The sequence below is a fragment of the Mus musculus genome, chromosome 1, assembly GCF_000001635.26.
Source record: "Mus musculus strain C57BL/6J chromosome 1, GRCm38.p6 C57BL/6J".
Lineage (NCBI taxonomy): Eukaryota > Metazoa > Chordata > Mammalia > Rodentia > Muridae > Mus > Mus musculus.
Window position 1 is genome coordinate 52,784,967 of NC_000067.6, and position 20,281 is coordinate 52,805,247.

At 42.3% G+C, this 20,281-nt stretch overlaps 1 protein-coding gene across 3 annotated transcripts in view; it reads right to left on the reverse strand.

The window, feature by feature from the left end:
- Window positions 1–458: 458 nt before the first annotated feature.
- Window positions 459–20,281, reverse strand: part of Inpp1 (inositol polyphosphate-1-phosphatase) — a 32,264-nt gene continuing 12,441 nt past the window's right edge. For 2 of the 3 annotated variants that reach the window (XM_011238442.3, XM_011238441.2), the window contains exons 2-6: window positions 14,319–14,570; window positions 12,075–12,135; window positions 9,504–9,704; window positions 6,722–6,896; window positions 459–5,251 (exon numbers count right to left, since the gene is read on the reverse strand). In XM_011238442.3, coding sequence (XP_011236744.1) covers window positions 4,702–5,251; window positions 6,722–6,896; window positions 9,504–9,704; window positions 12,075–12,135; window positions 14,319–14,522 — 1,191 coding nt within the window. In that variant the 5' untranslated portion in view covers window positions 14,523–14,570 and the 3' untranslated portion in view covers window positions 459–4,701. The remainder of the gene's footprint in view (window positions 5,252–6,721; window positions 6,897–9,503; window positions 9,705–12,074; window positions 12,136–14,318; window positions 14,571–20,281) is intronic. The other variant, NM_008384.2, reaches the window with a different exon arrangement.

Sequence of the window (20,281 nt, forward strand, 5' to 3'; positions counted from 1 at the left end):
AGACTGTTCAGGAATTCATTTAAGTCCTGAGCTTTCTCAGCACATAGAGACTGGACAGCAAATAGCTTTCTTTTGACTGAACCATTTTTCCAATTTCCTTTTGGGCCCCCAAACAGGAATTCTTCTTTCCAGTTCATTGGGAAGCAACTATAAAGAGACCATCATCGAAATCCCTTAAATTGGGGTGGATGGTGTTGGTCATTTTATAAATTATACATATATTGTCATTTTAAGGAATTATTTAGAAGTAATGACAGTCCTAGACAGGGAGGAAACTAAGTAAGAAGCTTGGACTCAGGGATTTCTATCTTTCCTTTCCTCTTCTCTATCCTTCTTTCTTTCTTAAAGAGTAGGAGTTTGAAAAGAAAAAGGATATAGAAATATTATAAGGCATTATACAAGTAGAGGTGGATTATTGAATCTACTCTTAAACCAAAAAATATTTTATACCCATAATCTTACATTGGTAAAATCTTTATATATTGATGTAAAATCAAGGTCATATTTTGTTACACTGGTACAGAATTTTTGTGTATTGATACAGAAATAAAGTTATTTTTGATACATTGGTATAGGTTATTGTATATTTATACAAATTTAAATTATTTTTATACATATAATATATGTGTTTAACATTTATTTGAGGTATCATACTCATATAATTTTTAAAGTTACAATATAAAGTTCTAGTCCTTTTGAAAATTGTTATTACAATATATTAGATGATAATAATACAAATTATGAACTATTAGGGATAGTTAAATAAAATCAATAGTCAGATAGTCAAACTCATGGTTATATTAGATACTAGTTTAGATAATTATAATAAGATGTATTCAAGGTTATTCAAAAAGTAGATAGCTAAGGATAAACTATGTTTGACAATTCACATATAGTATAAATAAATAATTGTTCTTCAAAAATCTCAGAGACTTACAGAATATAGCATTTAAATATAATTTTATTAATTTATGATTTTTTTGACTATGAGACAGGTCTGTTCCTGACAGTTATCCCCATTCCACTTCAAAAAGATGATAAGCATTAAATTTAATGTGGCAAATTAGCTGCTGGACAAAGAAAATGCTCTAACTTTATCTGCAGACAGAATGCTGTCCAGAAAGGACAACGAATGCAGGAAGTCAACTGCCAAGCTCTACCAAGACAGAGTAAGCAAGTCCTTCAAAATTCTTGCTTCATAAAAGGTCTGTAAAACATTCTGGGTCAGAAGGCTGAAGAGAGATGCTCCAACACTATAGAGAATACTGGGGACTGTCCAGGCAATCAGCCATCTGTCATTTCTATAATTTTTGGAAGTTGTATTCCTGTACTTCCTGCAAAGTCAGGTAATACACACACACACACACACACACACACACACACACACACACACAGAGAGTTCATAGATTAAACATAACAGAAAATAATGAAACTTGAGTTTGAAAACAAAGAATTGAAGGCTTCTGTAGGTAATGATAATGGGATTCTTATAAAAATATTGAATATAAAACAGTTGTAGAAATAGAAGAAAATGACAAGAATGTCAAATAATCTTGCCCCAGACTTCCTGCAAACGACTTTAGAAAGCAACCACCCCAGAGACTCAAGTTCTCACAAGCTCAAGTTCCTTGTATAAAATGACAGAATGTTTGCATATAACCTACTTAACTTTCTCCTGTATGCACCAGAATTCAGATCACCTATAAAACCTAAATTCAATGTAAATTGTATGCATGTAAGTGTGCATGTATGTGCATGTGTGTGTGTATGTGTGTACACGTATGTATAATAGATGTTCAACCACAGTATCTGGAAAACATCGACATGAAAACTTCTTACATATTCAGTACAATTTAAACTAAAAAGCATTTTCCATCTAACATTACTTAAGTTTGTGGTTATGAAAGGTACAGATAAAGGGCTGGTTATATCTAAAATGTATCGTCTCTCGCTTCTCTTTGGGTTTTTTCCTCTCTTTTTAACTAGGGAACTGCCCATTCAAATCCCTTGGAAAGTGTCTGCTTTTACTGTATGTTATTGACTATATACTCTTAAGATGTTCATACTAACATTACTTGCTCTTAAAAAAATAACATGCAATTTCTTCATGCCAGTGCATATGGGAGCAAGTTCTTAAGTTCTAATTTCTTATGTGTTTCGTGAAGAATGAACTTATCTTCAAATCAACCTTTAAAATTAGTAACAGAGCTGGGCCATGTTGGCACACACATTTAATCCCAGTACTCAGGATCTCTGAGATCGAGGCCAGCCTGGTGTGCAGAGCAGGTTCCAGGACAGTCAAAGCTACACAGTGAAACCCTGTTTCAAATAAAAAAGAATAGTAACAGAAATACACAACTTGCAAGACTTCAGTCCCAGAGCCCAGCGTAGACTTTTAAAGCTCTGCCTGCATCACTAATGGATCTGCTGCATGACACTAAGTTCTAACAATGATGGCTGACTCATGTGAAAGAAGCAGCTGTTCCATGCTTATCACAGGAGTGAGTACAGCAGCCAGGACTATGGCATCACCTAAGTGCCCATTGGTGTATGTTACTGGTCCTACAAGGATGACTGAGTAAGGATGGCTTTGCCATTATAGAGCTAGATTCTCACTGCTCTAGAGAACTCAGGAGGGAGAAAGGGTAACACTGTGTGAAGGAGTGTCTCTGCAGTGTCAATTGTTAATTCTGTAGGGGCAGAGAGCTAAAGCCTGGCAGGATCTTAGCATTGTTATTTCTATGGCCCATCATGGGTCCCATAGTTTGTAAATATTCACTCTTCCTCACCTGCCTAAGGTGAGTTGTATCTGACTGGTTGTAATAAAGATCTGATGGCCAATAGCTGGGCAGGAAGTGGAGGGGAGATCTTTTGGGCAGAGAGAGGGATGCTGGGAGAAGATTCAGAGGCAGGAGATTCAGCCAGATGAGCTGAACATTGGATCAGAGAGCAGAACAGACAGGTAGAGATGGTCACGTGATAGGACATAGTGCCAGGATTAGGAGGGTTAGAGTAACTGAAAGGCCTAAGCTTTAGAATATTAAAAAGTGCCTATGTCATTATTTAAATCACTGGCACGTCTGAGAAAAGTCCCCATATAGGAGGGAGTTAGCAAGATATTGATAAAAGAAAACAGGATTTCAGTTAGAAAAAAACTTCAAGAGGTCTACTGTCCAATGTGGTGACTATAGCTAACAGTGGGGCATGTACTGCATGAATCCTAGCAATGGCTTGTAAATGTCCTCACCACAGAAGGTGAGATAATAGCTCACCCTTTTTAGCTCAATGTAGCATGCATACTTCAAAGCATCATACATGTACAACATAATATGCATAAATTACTTGTCAATTCATTTCTTGAGTTGAAGAATAAGAGATGAAATAAATATGGTTGACTTATTACCAGTAATCGGTGACCGTGAGGATGCTACAGAAACAGCCATTAGTACCCAGAGCACAGAGGGATCAAACAATCCCTCCAGTTGACACTCCCTGGGTTACCTGAGCTTCTAAAGAGCACAGCACATGTGGTCTATGCACAGCTCTAAGAGAAGTTAGTATGGCAAACAGAAGGTTGTATTGCTATTGTAGTGGAGAGTAGTAAACATGCAAAACATACAGGGAGCTCTTTGTTACACCCCCTTCTGCTTTACCTATGCTTTTCCATCTGTCACCTGCCTATGTATGTATGTATGTATGTATGTATGCATGTAGTATGTATATACGAGATCTATCTACTATCACCTGCCTGTATATGTATGTATGTATGTATGTATGTATGTATGTATGTATGTATGTTCTACCAACTATCACCGGTCTATGTCTTTCTCTTTCTTTCTTTCTTTCTTTCTTTCTTTCTTTCTTTCTTTCTTTCTTTCTTTCTTTCTTTCTTTCTTTCTTTCTTTCCTTTCTTCCTTCCTTCCTTCCTTCCTTCCTTCCTTTTCTTTCCTTCTTTCTTTCTTTCTACCTACCTACCTACCTACCTACCTACCTACCACCTATTATTACATGCTCTGTCTTCTCTTTCTCCAGTCTCTGTATGTCTTTGCCGTTTTGTTTCCTGATTTCTAATTCCCACCCTGCTTCAGTGAGTAGAAACCCTCAGTTATCAGCCTTCTTTTTTTAAAATAAGAAACACAAGTATTGGAAGTACATAAACTAGCCGGGCGTAGTGGCACACACCTTTAATCCCAGCACTCGGGAGGCAGAGGCAGGAGGAATTCTGAGTTCGAGGCCAGCTTGATCTACAGAGTGAGTTCCAGGACAGCCAGGACTATACAGAGAAACCCTGTCTCGAAAAATCAAAAAAAGAAAAAGAAAAGAAGAGAAAGAAAGTACATAAACTTAGCTATAATATTCTAAATCTTCTGCCTCAGGCTAACCCCATGGATACCCAAGCTGCCTGGATCCAAACAGCTGGGTCATTTAGTCATTCCACTTGAACTGTACAGTTTTGCTCCTCCCTTGGTATTTTATTGAAGGGTTCCAAGCAACAATAACAGCACAATGTTCATATAACGATGTCATATACCAACTTAACTGTGACACAAATGCCACTAATTTACTAAAATTCACATCATGAACACATAATGAGAAAATGTTCCTCAAAACAGGAAGGTGAATTTTAACCAGTGGGACAAAACTATCTTCAAGAGATAACAGGAAAAGATGCAGTTCGGCTGAAGGGCCCTGAGATGAGTCTTATGCTTGTGTCTTTACAGGCCCGAGGTTTTGGATGAGGCGGCTCAGGAAGGTGTCCAGCCGATTCCTGGACCTGTAAGCTATCAGCCCTCCCTTGTTGGCCCAGAGTTCCACCCCAGAAGCACCTTTATTTTCCACATGATACAGCAGCTGTGGCAAATCCAACCCCGTGTCTGGACTTCTCTCTAAGCACTCTTTCATGTCTACAATGCCCCCACCCATGGCCCTCAGAATGGCGTGGGCGGCACAGGAGTCCCACTTGTACGTGGTGTCCTCTGAGAAGATGTAAATGTCAGCCAAGCCCTGGATTACACAGAGGCTCTTGTAGCCAGCCCCTGCCGCGGGGAAGACGCTACCTCCGCACACGCGCGAAAGAGCAGCTTTGATGGTGTCTTTTTCGCTGGTACTGATGACTGCAGAAAAGGGGCTGGAGAACTCTCTGTCCGAGTTTTCAGTCTGGGTTTCACTGTCGCTTTTAGAGATGGCGAGCTGCAGGGAATGGATGTTGGTCCCCATGTACGAAAGGCCCCAGTAGCACTGTCCCTTCCACCTGCAGGAAACAGGTTAGGTGCTGATTAGCATGTTTGTTTTACTCAAATGCCTCAAAGCAAAATGAGTTTTAATGCTCCTGAGCCTATAAACGAACTTCGAGCTACTAATTAACTCTAAGAGTGCCGTGTAAGCACAGAGCGGCCTGTGATAGTGAGAGAGGGGCACTAACATTTTAGAGCACTCTCATATCTAGCTGGGATAGCAGTAAAGTACGGATGCGGTTTCTGGCCTCTAACAACAATGGCAAAGCTCAGTACTGCTTCTGTCATTTAAAGTCTCCGAGAGAAAGAGATGAACATCTGAGTCTTATAAGTCCCTCAGTTTCCCTTGCAGGCCTCCCGTCATTGGCTTATTCGTTTTTATTCTGAATCACTTTGGCTTTTGACTCGAAGAATGGACTCACGTTGTTATTTTTGGCAACAATAGATAGCAACTTTGTTTAATCTATTTCTCCTCTGAGTCAGGTACTCAATCTACAGATGAGAGGCTAGGGGCGGGGAAAGGAAATCACTTGCTAAGGCCACCAGGATCCTTAAGTGGTGGAAGCTGCATTCAAAGCCAGGGTCTCTTCCCTGAATCTGTGACCCACTGAAGTCCTGACTCTGGAGTATCAGTCTCTGGAGTGCTGGGCTTACAGGTGTGTATCTCCATGCCCAGTTTTAATGACCTTTTAAAAAACTACCAAAACATACTTGGTCTGAAGAAAACCAGAATAAACTCCAGAGGCTTAAACTTTAGCTCCATCTTTCTCTGAAGTAAGCTGAAGATTCATTAGAGCAGACAGTCCTATGTGACAGAGACTGCAAGTTTTTTCTAATGGAGAGCAAAAGATACCGCCTCTGTTCAAACTCGCTGTGCTCTGGAGTCGGTGCTTCGGCACAGAGCCTCCTGGCCATTCTCCAGGCTGTGATGGAATCAATGGTAAGGCAGGGAGCTATCAGGAGGAAGAAAGCTGACCCTGGCAGTATTTAGAAGGAGATGGAGTTGATCCTGGCCATGTCTGCCAATCATCCCACTGAACATTCTGCACAGGTTGTTCTGTAATTCTTCTATCCTAACACAGAAATTCATCTGGCAACACAGCGGTGGTATCTACCCTGTCTCTGTGTATCTGAAGACACTGTGTAGCATTAATCTGTTTGTGTGGTTTTGAGTGAATTCTAGAAACAGGAATAGAATTGCTGTATCTCAGATGCAAAGCTATGATTTCTCCAAGGCAGTATTAATTTCTCTTAGAGTATCAGTGTGTACTTAAACCCTAATAAAACTATGCCAACTCTGGGACTGAAGATAGAAGGCATTTTTTAATCCAGCCCTGTGGACTCACAGTGGGCACACCCCACAGAATCCACGCATGGGAATGCCATGTACAGCGACAACCCTAACAAGCAAAGCTTGATGATCAAGACTGAAAGCAAAGCAAAGGCTAGATGATCAAGACTGAAAACGTCCATTTTTTTATTTTTACCTTAAAGTAGTTAGGTTTTGGGACGCAAAAGGCTGATTGATGACTCCCATTAGGGGCAGGCCTGTCTGTAGGTCATACACGCCAATTAAAATGGTTACACACTGAAGTCCGCTGGGGAAAATTCCTTGGTTGGATTTAACATTGGCAGAACCTTTAATATACTGATAGGTTGAATCTGGAAAAAAAAAAAAAGAAGAAGCAAATGGACAGTTTGTTTAGAAGTAGTGGCGACTCTCTAGGAGCTTTGCCCTGTGTAAGTTCCCTTCTAATTTAGTAACCAATCAGATCTCACCTCTGGGCACTGCCTGCACTGAAACATTTGAACACTCATGCTTAAGTTGCTTGTGCTGCAGTATGCTTCACTCTGAGTGTATGAGGACTTTAAAAATTGTCTTAATTGGGTTGAAGTAGGATTTCTAGGGAGCACAGGCTAGTCTTTAACTGGAGATCTTTATCCCTCTGCCTCTTGAAGCTGAGGACACGGTTACAATCCTATGGGACCTAGCATAGCACCTTGCACATCACAATTCCTCAAGGGCAGTCAGGGCTGGGGAGGTGACTCAGTGGATAAAGTGCTTGCTTTAGCAGTGTGAGGACTTAAGTTTGGATTTGCAGCACCTGTGTAAGATGCGGGGCAAAGTACATCACTCTTAAAAATCCCAGTGTGGAGGATGCAGAGGCAAAAGGACCCCCGGGGTTTGCTGGACAGCCAGTCTGACGGAATCAGTGAGCTTCCAGTGAGGTGGGAAAGGAATGAGTCTACAAGTCTGACCCAGATGTGCCCTGTGAACAGGAGCCTTCTAGGAGTTCATCAGACCTGAGATGGCCTATTATTGTTGTTATCATTTGCCTCCCCAAGATGCAAGAAAGGGGATAATGAAGTCAGCATAGCAGAGAAGAAGTTAACAGTGCTTGTGAGGGCTGATCTTGGTTGTCAAGTTGACTAGATCTGGGATCAACTAAGAGGCATGTGTCTGTGGAGATATTAGCTGGAATCATTATTTGAAGGTGGGTACAATCTTCCCACAGAGGGAGTGGCACCTGCCAGTAGCCTAGCTGTAAAGAGGTCTAAGGAAAAACAGGGCTGGTTTTGCCTGTCTGCCTTCCTCCTTGCTGCTGCTGCTGCTGCTGCTGCTGCTGGTGGTGGTGGTGGCATCCTTCACTAAGGTCAGAATCTAAGCTTCTCTGGGCTGCCATCAGGGTCTAAAGTCCAGTGGTTTCTGGGAATTCTCCAGACTCTTAGTGTCAGAGTTGGACTATTGAGGTATCCAGCATTGTAGACTGAGCAGCTACCAGCCTCTCCAGAGTATGACAGCCATTGCTGGACTACTCAGTCCCTACCAATCAAATAAATCTGCTTTGTAGTATTTATTCATTCTATTGGTACTTTGCCATCCCATGAACTAGCACACAGTGAAAGATGTGTCTGGCCAATGACCCAGCAAACCAACAAACATCTCTCCAGGGTAGAAGTAGGATACAGAAAATCACCGTCCCTCAGAATTATAATAGATAGCAATTTACCCTTTCATGACCAGAGATTTGGGGGAAAATTCTTAGTGTTCATATAGAATATGCTGGCTGAAGGTTATGCAGCTATCTGTTGTTATACTGTGTTGTGTCAATTCGCATGCAGGATAGGTGCTAACACAGTTGTCTGGCTCAGTATAATGAGGACTTCCAATGTGTGAAGCAGAATTTACCAGAGAGATAGCAAAGTGAGGAGACTTTGCTCCTAGGACCTTGATAGTGCCATTGAGGAAAGGGGCTACATTTAAAAAGCAACACATTATAATTACAATTCTACCATAAAAGGACAAGAATTTAATAAGGTTTATATTGGCTTACAAGTCGTCCAAGACACGTTTAGCTGTTTGGCTTGTCCTTGAGTTTTGACTGTTGCCTAACTGAATGAGTGGCCAATGATTTAAAGTCAGGTTTGGGTTTAGTGTTTTGAAATCTGAAGATCTACCCTGTACTCACGTATGGCAGAAAGCTGAATCACACTGCTGCCATTCACAGTCTCACTGATTGGCCAGTCTGAAGTCATTTACAGATTAGTCAGTTCACACTGTGTATGTGTGTGTGTGTGTGTGCGTGTGTGTGTGTGTGTGTGTGTGTGTGTGTGTGTGTGTGTGTATGGCTCACAACTATGTGTAACTCCAGTCCCAGGGTATCTGATGCCCTCTTCTGGCCTCCACAGTCATTGCACACACATAGTATATGAGTATTTTTGGCCATTTTTCATACACGTAAAATAAAAATAAAGAAAAGAAATAAAGCAACTTCTCTTAGCCATGGCATGACTAAGGCACCCATAACCTCACGGCAGCAGTGACCACTGATGTAAGTGCTCATGGGATGAAGCTAGCCAAATTTCCAGCACATGGGAGGGGCTCATGAGGAGCTGTTGGCAGCTGGCTACTAGATGGGGGAAAAGTATTTTTTTGGGGAAGGGTTGCTCCCACATGACAGTGGATATCCCCACACTTAGGTACCTAGTTGGGCAGCAGTAATTAGACTTAGTGAGTTTCTAAAATAAAAATAAAGACATGATATTAGGAGGGGAACATGTTGGGGAGGTCTAGGAAGTGTTGGGGGTATGAAGACATTTCACTGTATACATGTATGAAATAATAAAAAACAAAACCAAAACTAAAATTCTTCCAGGAGATCTGGTGTTCTGACAGTCTCTATTTCTTAGAGCTGCCTTGACCCCCTAAGAAGAACACTATGGGCTAGAACGAATGAGGAAACGCACATGGAGCGGCTCTACACTTACCAATGGGATCCACCCAAATCCCAAGACTCTCGTGAGGGATGCTGATGTCCAGGGACTCCAGCGTGGGATCAGTTAAGTCCACGTCCTCATGAACCACCTGAGCCAGCGCTTCCGATGCCGGCATGTTGCCGTTAAGGACCTTGCTGAGAAGCTCTGCCGTCTCCTCCTCCGTGGACTGCAGCTCCACTGTGATCTTTTCCCCTGGAATAAAGACAAACTGGAGCCACTGCTTCCCAGGCAGTCTGGGAGAAGGAACAGCAGGCGGCATCGAGCACGGAGAGGGTTGGGCAGCTGAGCTGAACTCATCAGTTAGGTGCCACAGCAATGGTTCTGAAACCTTGCCAACTGCCAGATCACCAGCCATACTTTACAAAGCTGTGGGTGCTAGTGGCACCACACTCTTCAACTCCGCAGAGAGGCTAGGTTCCAGGACTAAGCCTGCTGCCCAGAGAAATGTCTACATGGACAAAGTTCTGCATTCTATTTAAGGGGCAGCACAGACCACGTGGCTTTCTTCAGCCTTTGATGATTGCTCTGTTACTTAGCTTTGATGTGACTTTTCAAGCGTGTAGGTTGCTTTGCCCATTTCAGAATGCTACTGAAAAGAACAGGTAGATTGTATCCACATACAGAAATGCTTCTACTTCCTTCTGTAATACTGCTTGTAACAAAAATATTGCTTATGTTCCGTAATATCAGATGAAACATAGTAATTTTGAATGCAATAAAACTTAGTGGATCAAAATGACACAAAAACTCCCCTCTGTGACGGCAGCTGGAAGCCAGGTGTTAGCTGGCCACCTCTCCAATGGAAACAGAGAAAAGAGGCCCTGCATTGGCAGCTCTTAAAATATGCACTTTGGGCCCCTGATGAGTCTGGTTGCCAACCTCCTGGGAGAAAAGAAAGAGGAGGCTGGGAAAATAGGTAAAGTTAGCTGGACATGGTAGCAATACCTAAAACCCCAGCACGTTGTAGGTGGATGTCAGAAGATTAGGATTTTAGATCCAGCCTTGGTGACACAGAAATTAGAAAGTCAGTTTGGGCCACACAAGACCCTGTCTCCACAGAAGTAAAAGGTATACCAGATTTAATAGTGAAAAGTGACAGCTGAGTTGAATATGGTTGGACACTCCTGTAATCCCAGTACTCAGAGGAAGGCTTGCTTGTGTTCAAGGCAGGCTGTGCTACCTAGTGAGACCTCTTAAAGAAAAGGTGGGAAAGGGGTTACAGATCCACACTCCCACCTACCCCAACAGCTCCAACCAGCAGCACCTGCGAGCTCTTTGGAAATGCTCCAGGCACCACCTGGATGTACTGAACTTTCAGGAAAGTCTAAGATCTGATAGGCTCAGCACAGCTTAGGGCTCAGTGGGAATCAATTGATCACAGTAATAACTCCTCATGTTTTGCCTGTTTTGGGGGTGCTGGGGTTTGAGAGCAGGCTCTTCAGGAATGCCGAGCAGGGATCAACCACAAAGCTGCCTCTCCAGCCCACAGCAGTGACTGAGCTATCAGTCACTGAAATATACTTACATTTGTGTTTTGTTAGGCTGTTAAAATGGGGAGCTAACTGCCACACACTTAGTGGTGCTTCCAGCTTACTGAAAATCATGGGCCAGTCAAATGAGTATATCATATGCTTGAGCTTGGCCAGCTGTCTCCATCACACTTAGCGGGAAGCCCCACTGTAGTGCCAGCAGGCACCACAGACTCAGCCCTCTCTCCCAGTTTCTCTGTCCTTTTACAAACAGGAAAATGAAAATGGAATGTTTTTTGCCTCTTTAGTTCTAGACAAATGAAGCATTTAACTGTTTATAGTCAGATGTAGGATTGCAAATTAAATGTATTTTGAATTAATCACAATACTTATTTGTAACTTTTAGAAGTTTAAATAAGATTTCTGTCTTCTGAGAGTCATAGAAATGTATACTAAAAACTTGCTAGAAGCCAAGTGGGCAGTTCATGCCTGCAGTCTCTGCTACAAGCCTGGAAAACACAGCAGGGGGGTCACATCAAACAGAACAACAGAAAAATAAAATTAAAAACTTGTATGAAAGGAACCTTCTGGTAAAGCCAAGTACATTTACCAAGGTTCTGAGATGAAGTGCAGGGGCGACTGGAGCAACACCATGCATTAATCCAGGACTGAGGTATCTGCTACACTCAGTCAAGAGCTGTAGAGTCCAGGGGACCCCAAATGGACTTAAATTCCACCCAGACAATATCTTCTCAATCATGTAGATGAACATCTTTCTGGGGCACCAATGGACACATTAGATTGTCAAAAGGCTATAGAATTTTCCTAAAGGCTAAGTCACACTTACTAAGATGCTACACATTTAAATTTAGAATGATTCATGGGTTGCTGAATTATTCCAAGAAACCACCTTGCTTCTCTCTAACTTAAATGTCATGGTATTCTGAGGTAGAGTCTAAATAAAGCTCCGTACTTAAGCATGTTATGCTCTTTGTCCCAAAAGCTTCCTAGCATTAACTTATGTTATGGTCTGAGTTAGAGATTGGAATAATATGATAATTACTACATAACACAGTAAGATTCTTATACTTACCCAAATCATTTGTAAACTCATTGGATTCTTCTCCAAAAACTTTTTTCCCCAAGCCTGGAAACTGAATGAGTCAGAGTTTGACAAAAACAAAAACAAAAAATAAATAACATCAAAGCCCCCCACCCCTCCACAATCAGGTCCTAAGAGAGTTAGTTCCATAAGCAGAGTTAGATCTGAAACTCAAAAACACCCATTGCAGAAGTCAACTTGAACATGGAACTAAGTCAGCTTGATTCTGTGTTTAGTTTTCTAATATTTTTCTGCTCCTTTGCCAGGAAAGCGGCTGAGTCCTGGCTTCCTGATGTCCTTTGGGTACTTTGTCTGCATGTATGTCACACCAGAAGAGGGCATTGGATCCCATTAGATGATTATAATAATGTCACGTGGGTGCTTAGAATCTAACTCGGGTTCTCTGGAAGAGCAGCCAGTGCTCTTAACCACTAAGCCATCTCTCCAGTTCCTAAAATAATCTAAAGATGGAGAGAAGAGGCTGGAATTATTAGGTTTTAGAATTATATTAATATTAATTAGAATTATTATTATTGGAATTATTAGGTCTTAGGTTTTATTTCCATTTTCAGTTGCATCTCTGCACCTGTCAGGAATGTCATTACCTTTCAGGCTAGAAGATGACAGAAAAGAGAACAAGAAGAAAAAAGAAGAGAAATACTGTAGTAACCTGTGACCTAAGCATCAACACAGAGTGAACAGGGGACCAAATGAGGCTTTTGTCTCATCTCTGTGTCATGCTCAGATAAACACAGTTCATTCCTGACCCTGAGAAGACTCCCCCCACCCCACCCCCGCCCCCAAATACTGCTGACTGAGATGTTGCTGGTTTGGGGAAGGAGTTGCTTGACAGCCTTAAACTTGCCCATCCCAGAGGGTCAAACCACCAATGGCCACACCGCCTGCTACTCTTTTTTCTCTTTTGCAGAAGAGAACAGGCCTACAAGAGCTGGCAATCTGTCAGTTCCCCAGCCCCCACACCTGCTTACAGAGCTATTCAGAGGAATGCAGACAGAGGGGGCCTGAAATAGAAGTATCTAAAGCAGCTCAAATGGAAAGTATTTGTTTAATAAATTCTGGCATTACTTCATGAACAATTGCCTGGGCTTGTTCTATTGTTTAGAGGCACATATCAACCCATAAAATGTTGACATATATCCAGTCCAGTTGCCCAACCCGCCTTTGTATCCAAGGGTCTCCACTGGTAACAACAGAAAACAAGCTTCCTTCATTTAGCTCACCAAAGCCAGGTAGTAAAGGGCATGAAAAAATATATAGTCTATGGAGATTTTGTATAATTCATGTATTCTCTTCTCACACTGGTGGTCAAGATTTTACTGAATTCTACAGTAGTCCTCAGGTTTAAAAAGTTCAATAAAGATATTGAAGTGTTTTATATTATTTTCTATCATAAAGTTCCATCCTCCCAAATTTAAAAAAAAAAAAAAGAAGGTGGGGCGAGTTATATAAAAGACGACAGAATGCCCAGTGACACAGACTTAGAAACCATTTCCTATGTTGAAGAACTCAAGCTGTCATGCTGGGCAGCGTCAATTCAGGCAACTTACTCCAGCTCTCTGTGACAGCTTCATCCCAGTAGAACAATGGCTCTAACCTTACAGAATTCTTATAGGGGTAACAAAGTCAAGTCCATGCAGCCTCAGTGAGCACTGCTTGCTGGTGTTACTGCTACGACTCAAGAAGCCTGGCTTTTTCTAGCCATTTCCACACATAGAATCACAATCAGTGTTTGTCATGACCATATTTTTATAGTAGAATAAAGGGAGAGTTCGCCTAATTCCAAGCCCATAACCAAAGCAAAACATTAGATAAATGGTTTAGCTGAGAAGCCAAACACTGCTCTGAAATAAGTGGGTCAGAGCGTGGACACACAGAAGGAAGCGTCAGTGGCCCTCGGGAGCATGTAGCTCAGTGTGCTCTGGTGCAGAGAGCATATATTATTTATTAACAAGAAACCCATCAATAAGTAAGAGGGTCAATACCATATACTCAGGTTAGGAATCTGAGCACTCTCATCCTGTTTGCTTTTCTATACTTCAATGATTTCCTGCAAAGACCATTTTAATACTGTAATAAAAATAAGGCAAGGCTGCAAGGTGTTTGTTTGGACCTAAGAGAACATAAGAGTCAGTAAAAGGCCTGCTGTTTATTCTGAGGGAACCAGAGGAAGCACGGAGGCAGGTGTCCTGCAGCCACCGTGGCCTGACCTCTTACCTTGTTTTCCATGTTCTGTTTTATAACTTCCTGCACCAGCACATCCGCCAGGGTCTTGAAATCTGCAGCAAACTTCTTGTTCTTCTCTGCACCTTTCTTCTCCTCAATGAGCAGCTGGAAGAGGGTCTCCTGCTGCCTGCACGCCCTGGCGATGTTAGCAGCCTTCTCGGAGACACAGAGCAGCTCCAGGAGGATGTCTGACATTTCTAAAGCCTGCTTCTTTCTCAGCCTCACCCACCCTCTGGCTCACAGCTGCAAGAACACAAGAATATGAAAGAGAAAGCAGTTCAGGGATGATGTCAGGGCGTCTCTCCCACTAACACATAGCTGGCAGCAACCTGTCAGGGAAGCTGACCTGCTAGTGAGTCACCGCACATTTTCAGCGTGCAAGACTGCAGTTACAATCTAAAGATTGAAACAAACGTATTTCTCAAAAGTCTTGTAAACCAATTACACTCTTAAAGAAACTGAATGTTCAGTGAAAGAAAAAGAAAAAGCCTTGAATTAGAATTTATGTTACAGGGCCATAGCAAGACAGAGTGTCACGACGTCCGAGGAAAGGCAGATTGCTACAAGGTCCTTAATCATGACACAGCTTTATCTCAATTACATTGACGTAATTCTCTTCTCTGTGAGAATGGTGAGGGATGACAATCATGCTGCCAGATCCATGTGCTAAGTGGATGAGCAGCAGGCATTGTGTCTTCCAGACTCTGAGGCCGGTCTTGGGCAAGCACTATAAAGCAGCTCACAGCCAACTCCACTCAAACATTCCAGGGACATATTCCATCTGCCACCAAGTAGCAGCCTACACACCAAAGCAAGGGGACTTACACCTTGTTGGACTTGAGAAGTTCTGTCTTCTAAGAACCATGTAGTATGCCTACATCATTATTTCTATTCTTTATTTCTTCTCTCTCTCTCTCTCTCCCTCTCTCTCTCTCTCTCTCTTTCTTTCTTTCTTTCTAGACCTGGCTGTCCTGGAACTCATTCTGTAGACCAGGGTAGCCTGGAACTCAAAAGATTCGTCTGCGTCTGCCTCCCAAATGCTAGGGCTAAAGGTGTGTGCACCACACCTGGCTCCTATCTACTGGTGCTGCCTCAAAATGCTTCTGTGGTCCTCTTCCTGTTCAAAGCCTGAGTCGTTCTGCTTCCTCTGTCGTGAGATTACCCTGCCCTGTGTGACATACAGTTTGGAAACGGAAGCTTAGAGGGTTGAGCAACTTCTAAAAAAGGTTACACAAGACTAAAACATGGGGCTCAGAACTGCCCCCACACACCCCACATCAGGTTTCTTTATTATCACAACAGTTTCCTCTATGAAAAGAAGCTTGAGGCTGGGAACCACTCAGCTGTGAAAACACTGATGTGGGGGTGTGGCAAACTGTTAGAGCCTGCTTGTCTTAAGTCTGTTCAAAAAACAATTTTTTTTTCTTCCTGAGGAAATATGTTCCTCAACAGAAATAAAGGAAAGATGACCAACACGGAGAGATGTCCCTTGTCACAACTGCAGTTGCTTTACTGCCAGTGGTCGTCTCTGGAAGGCAGTAGTAGACAGGTGCTAACTCCCTGACACTGGAAACACACAGGCTTCCAGGGAGCTGCTGTCATAACTGTACCAAATCCCACCCAGGGCCCTCTTTCCTCAGTCAGTAACCTTAAGTCTTTCCCTAATCTCTGGTAAGAAAATAAGAGTTAAAATATCTTCATACAAGGTAGATTAAAATTATTTAAAGTAGCAAAGATGTTAAATAAACATGTTTTGTTTTGCTTTTGGGGCAGGTTCGCTCTCACGTTGTCAGATCTACTAGATAATATAGAAGAATTCAAGCAAACAGGGCTCCTTAAAAGCCCTTTATTCTTTATTTCAGATTCAAACCTGTTAGAAGATTCATGTACTTTGTTCTGGACCTATACATTAAGAAAAGTGGCATTCATAGAGCCAAGCCACTTGAACTCAGAAATAATTTACTGCATCCATTATATAAATACTAGCCACAAATGATGTCATAGAACAACACAGAGATGCATGCATAGTCTCACTGTAGCACATGAGCCACAAGAGTAGAAAGGTGGTGACCATAACTTGATTTATTAGCAAACATTCTGCATTATTGTAAGAGCAAAGAGCCAATGAACCAAGGGTATATAATGTAAGTTCCTTCTCATTTGGAAGAAGCATGGTGACACAAAGGAATACACTCCGGACTTGAGCAAGTTATCACATTCAACAGCATTAAATCTAATCTTTATCCCTCCCCCCATCTTTTTTTTTTTTTAATCTGAAAAAATACTGTAAGCTTCGGGTAAGAAAATACTGGGTAAGTTTCCACCCAGCCACCCCAGGGAACCCAGAGTTCCCCCACTTTGGTCCTGACTTCTCCTAGTAATGGTCATTTCCCTGCCTGAGCGGATATTACAAGTACAGGATGTAGCAGGTATAGGAACCTGGGCCACGAGGCGAGAATGCTCAGCTGTGAGCTGCACACTGATGCTCCAGAGGTCTGGGCTCTAGACGTTCATAGTTCCACTTCTGAGTTTTCAGGTCCTGAGTCACCCTGCTGTGTCAACTGTACCCTCTTTTTCTTCTGGCCCAGGATACCACTGTCACATTTTGTCAGACTCCAAGTTCCTTGTCCAGTTTCAGTTGAGACTTTCTCCAGCCAGCATAACCAACACGGCACTTCTCCAGCTCACTTCCTTTCTCTGGGGCCCCAGGTCTCCAGAAAACAACCTACATACAGAACTTTCTGAATTTCCAGCAGTGCTCCAAGTCTGTAGTGCTCCACGTCTGTAGTGCTCCATGTCTGTAGTGCTCCAAGTCTGTAGTCCTTGCTTGGGAAAGATGAAAGCAGGTGGGTAGTTTTCGGCCAGCTGGGATAACATAGCAAGTTCTTTGTCTCCGTGTACAACTTTCTAATTAGATGGTTGACCTACTACTTGCTGGGAGGAAAGCTCATTTCTTCTCCCAAACTCACCCTTAAGGGTTTCTGTAAACTCCATTTTTATCTCTGCCCATTTATCTTAAGTTCATTCAAGCAAGTAAGAAAATAGCCTTGGGCATTTAACCCATACCTGGAATTCTTGCGACGAGTTGTATATGAAAAGAATTGGGGGCAACACTGGCACAAATTTCTTCAGGTTTCTATGGAAATTATCTTTCAAATAACTTTAAAACGCAAATGTAATTTATTTGCCTTACTCACTCTATACAGCCTCTGTTGGTAGGAGCCTTAGTGAAACCTTACAGGGAAGATGACTCACATTCAGGGTTAGGCAAGTTTGTTGTTGGTAGTGGTTGCTTTTATTTTTAGGTAGGTGTGTAGGTGTGTGTGTGTACACGTGTACATATGCACGTGTATGCACTTGTGTTATTAGAGTAAAGGCATAAGCATGCCTGATAAATACTCTATACCAAGCTACACTCCTGGCTTTTGGATTTTTGTGAGTGACTCACCTTGTAGCTCAAGCTAGCCTTGAGCTCAGTTTGTCACTAATGGCAGTTGGTTTCCCTCTTACTCTCAGGAAAGCCCTTTCCTCAGCTGATTGTTCTCACTGTCAAGTGCCTTACTAGGGACCTGTTTACTGTACAGTGATGTCCCTCTAAACCAACTGCATGGTAATGGTGGTGCGCATAGACAGAGGCTTCCATCGTGACAAATCCCTAATTCTTCTTGTATTCAATTTGCTGTTAAAGACTGGGTGGCCTCCAGGTCAGAAATGTGTTTCCTCACCATCCTCTGTGTCCTCAGCTGGCCTCTCCTTTGTGGGCATTCGACTCTGACATGTCTCCCTCTTCTTATAATGACTTAGTCAGACTGAACTAGGACCCACCCATGTGACCTCATGCCACCTCTAGAGAGCTCCTTCCTCCAAACAGTCATTTCTCAGTGTTCTTAGAGACTTGACTTTCCACAGACACCAAAATACATGTGTGCTCAGGTCTTCGTGTAAGATGGCTCAATATTTGCATAGAACTTAGGCACATCCCCTGACACTTTAAATCATCTCTTGCTACATCCACTCCAGTAGTGACATGCATGACAGGTCAAAAGCCTGGATGCAGTCCTGAGGCGAAAAGTTCACAGAAACTTAGTCTCCTGGAACTGTGGCATCCCATAGCATGTATGCTCCAATTTTGTCCTTGCATCAGTCAGAGTATGGGTCTGTCTGCTTTCTTTCAGTATTGTTTTATTATAGGAATCTCCAAGCAATGACTTGTCAAATACCTAAGCAAAATTGAACTTTGCTTCCTGGCCTTCACCAGTGCCCTAGTAGTCCTTGAGCTGACCATGGGCTTGGAATTCAGTAAGAATGTTGCCTATTCAGTAACATTCATAATTGCCTCTAGTATTGTAAGAGAGATAGTGAAAGAAATCAGGCATTACTATCTACTATATAGCGTTAGAAATCTCAGGGCAAGCTTAGCAAAGTAAGTTTAGAATTCTTATTATAGTTATGTATGGCAGACTACATTACTTATTAGTAAAATAGCCCCCCCCCCACACACACACTATCACTTAGAATAAAAGCCAAGTCACTCCCATATACAGGAATTTACAATGGTTTAGGAAGTAGATTGGGCTATGGTTTTACAGCATTGCATTCTTCATGAGAAGGTTAGCTAGAGTGGAGCTCCCTAATTAGAACCACGACTTGAGAAAGTCCTTGCCCCCGGGAGTGTAAAGGCCTCACACCTGGCTTCTAAGACTATAGCTGACCTTAGATAGAGCTGACTTTGTCTCAGTTGTTTTATTGCCCAGTTCCTGCCAGTCTGTGTATGCATTCCTCTGTTTTGTGTTAGAGTCATTAAGCATCCGGTATCCTCATTGTACCTTGCCGATGTGTCACCTAACTTCCCTATTTTCTTTTGTATAAAAAGTTTTGATACTTAATTTGACAGTTTACATTCAGATTCAGCTCTCTCTTGAGTCCGTGTCTGTCAATTCTCACCGACCCTTGCTCACCTGCAACCAGAAACCCATTCTCTACAGATCGGAGACCCAATAGAGGTTAGTCTGTGGCAATCTCTGGATTACTAACAAAATCTAGCTCACTGTAAATAAATAGGTGTCCAACCGTATTTAGGAAATAATGACAGGGAAGCAGTTGTGTGTGTTCAACCCATACATACATTCGTCAAATGTTTCCCACTCAGGGTTGATTGAAGCCAGGGGCAGAAGGGTGGGTAAAAGCGCTAGACTACACAGTCACAGTCTGAGGTATTGGCATCAGGACTTCAATATTCCAGTTTTAGAGGAGCCCAGGCCCATTCTTAGCACCTCTCCTGGGAGAGGCCAACACAACCCACCCCTCTGTCCTTTGCTTTCTGGCCAGATAGTAGTAAAAATGGGATACCTTTTCTTCTTCATTTGTGTGGTCAAGAAGTTTATTTCTATGAGCTAAAATTTCCAGTTGGCTGCTATTCTATTCTAGCAGCCAGCCCCTAGAGGCCAGTCCACTAGGGACACAGTGAGAACATCTTTATTACAAGCCTTGTTCTATAATGATCTACCAAGTCATGGCTCAGCGAAAAAGGCTTGGAGAAGCTTCATTCTTCACATACAACACACAAATGCCAATACATAAAAGCATATACAGACATAAAATTATGTCACAATGTCAGAATTAGAATCTCTGGCTTTGGGGAAATTTTCAAGTCTAGTTGGAAAAAAAAACCTGAAAAAAATAATGAAGTAGGTCAGTCAAAAACAAAACTCAAAAAAAAAAAACAAAAAACAAAAAAAAACAACAAAAAAAAAAAACAAGCAAACAAACCAGAGTGGGGACTGGGCTGGCTCAGTCTGTAAAGTGCTTGCCACATAACCAGAAAGAGCTGAATTTTGATCCTCAGCATTCAGAGAGCCGATCATGATGGTGCATGCCTGTAACCCTAGCTTGTAGGAGAGAGGCAGGAGAGACAGGTGAATTCCTGGAACTCACTGGTCAGGCAGATAAGTGGA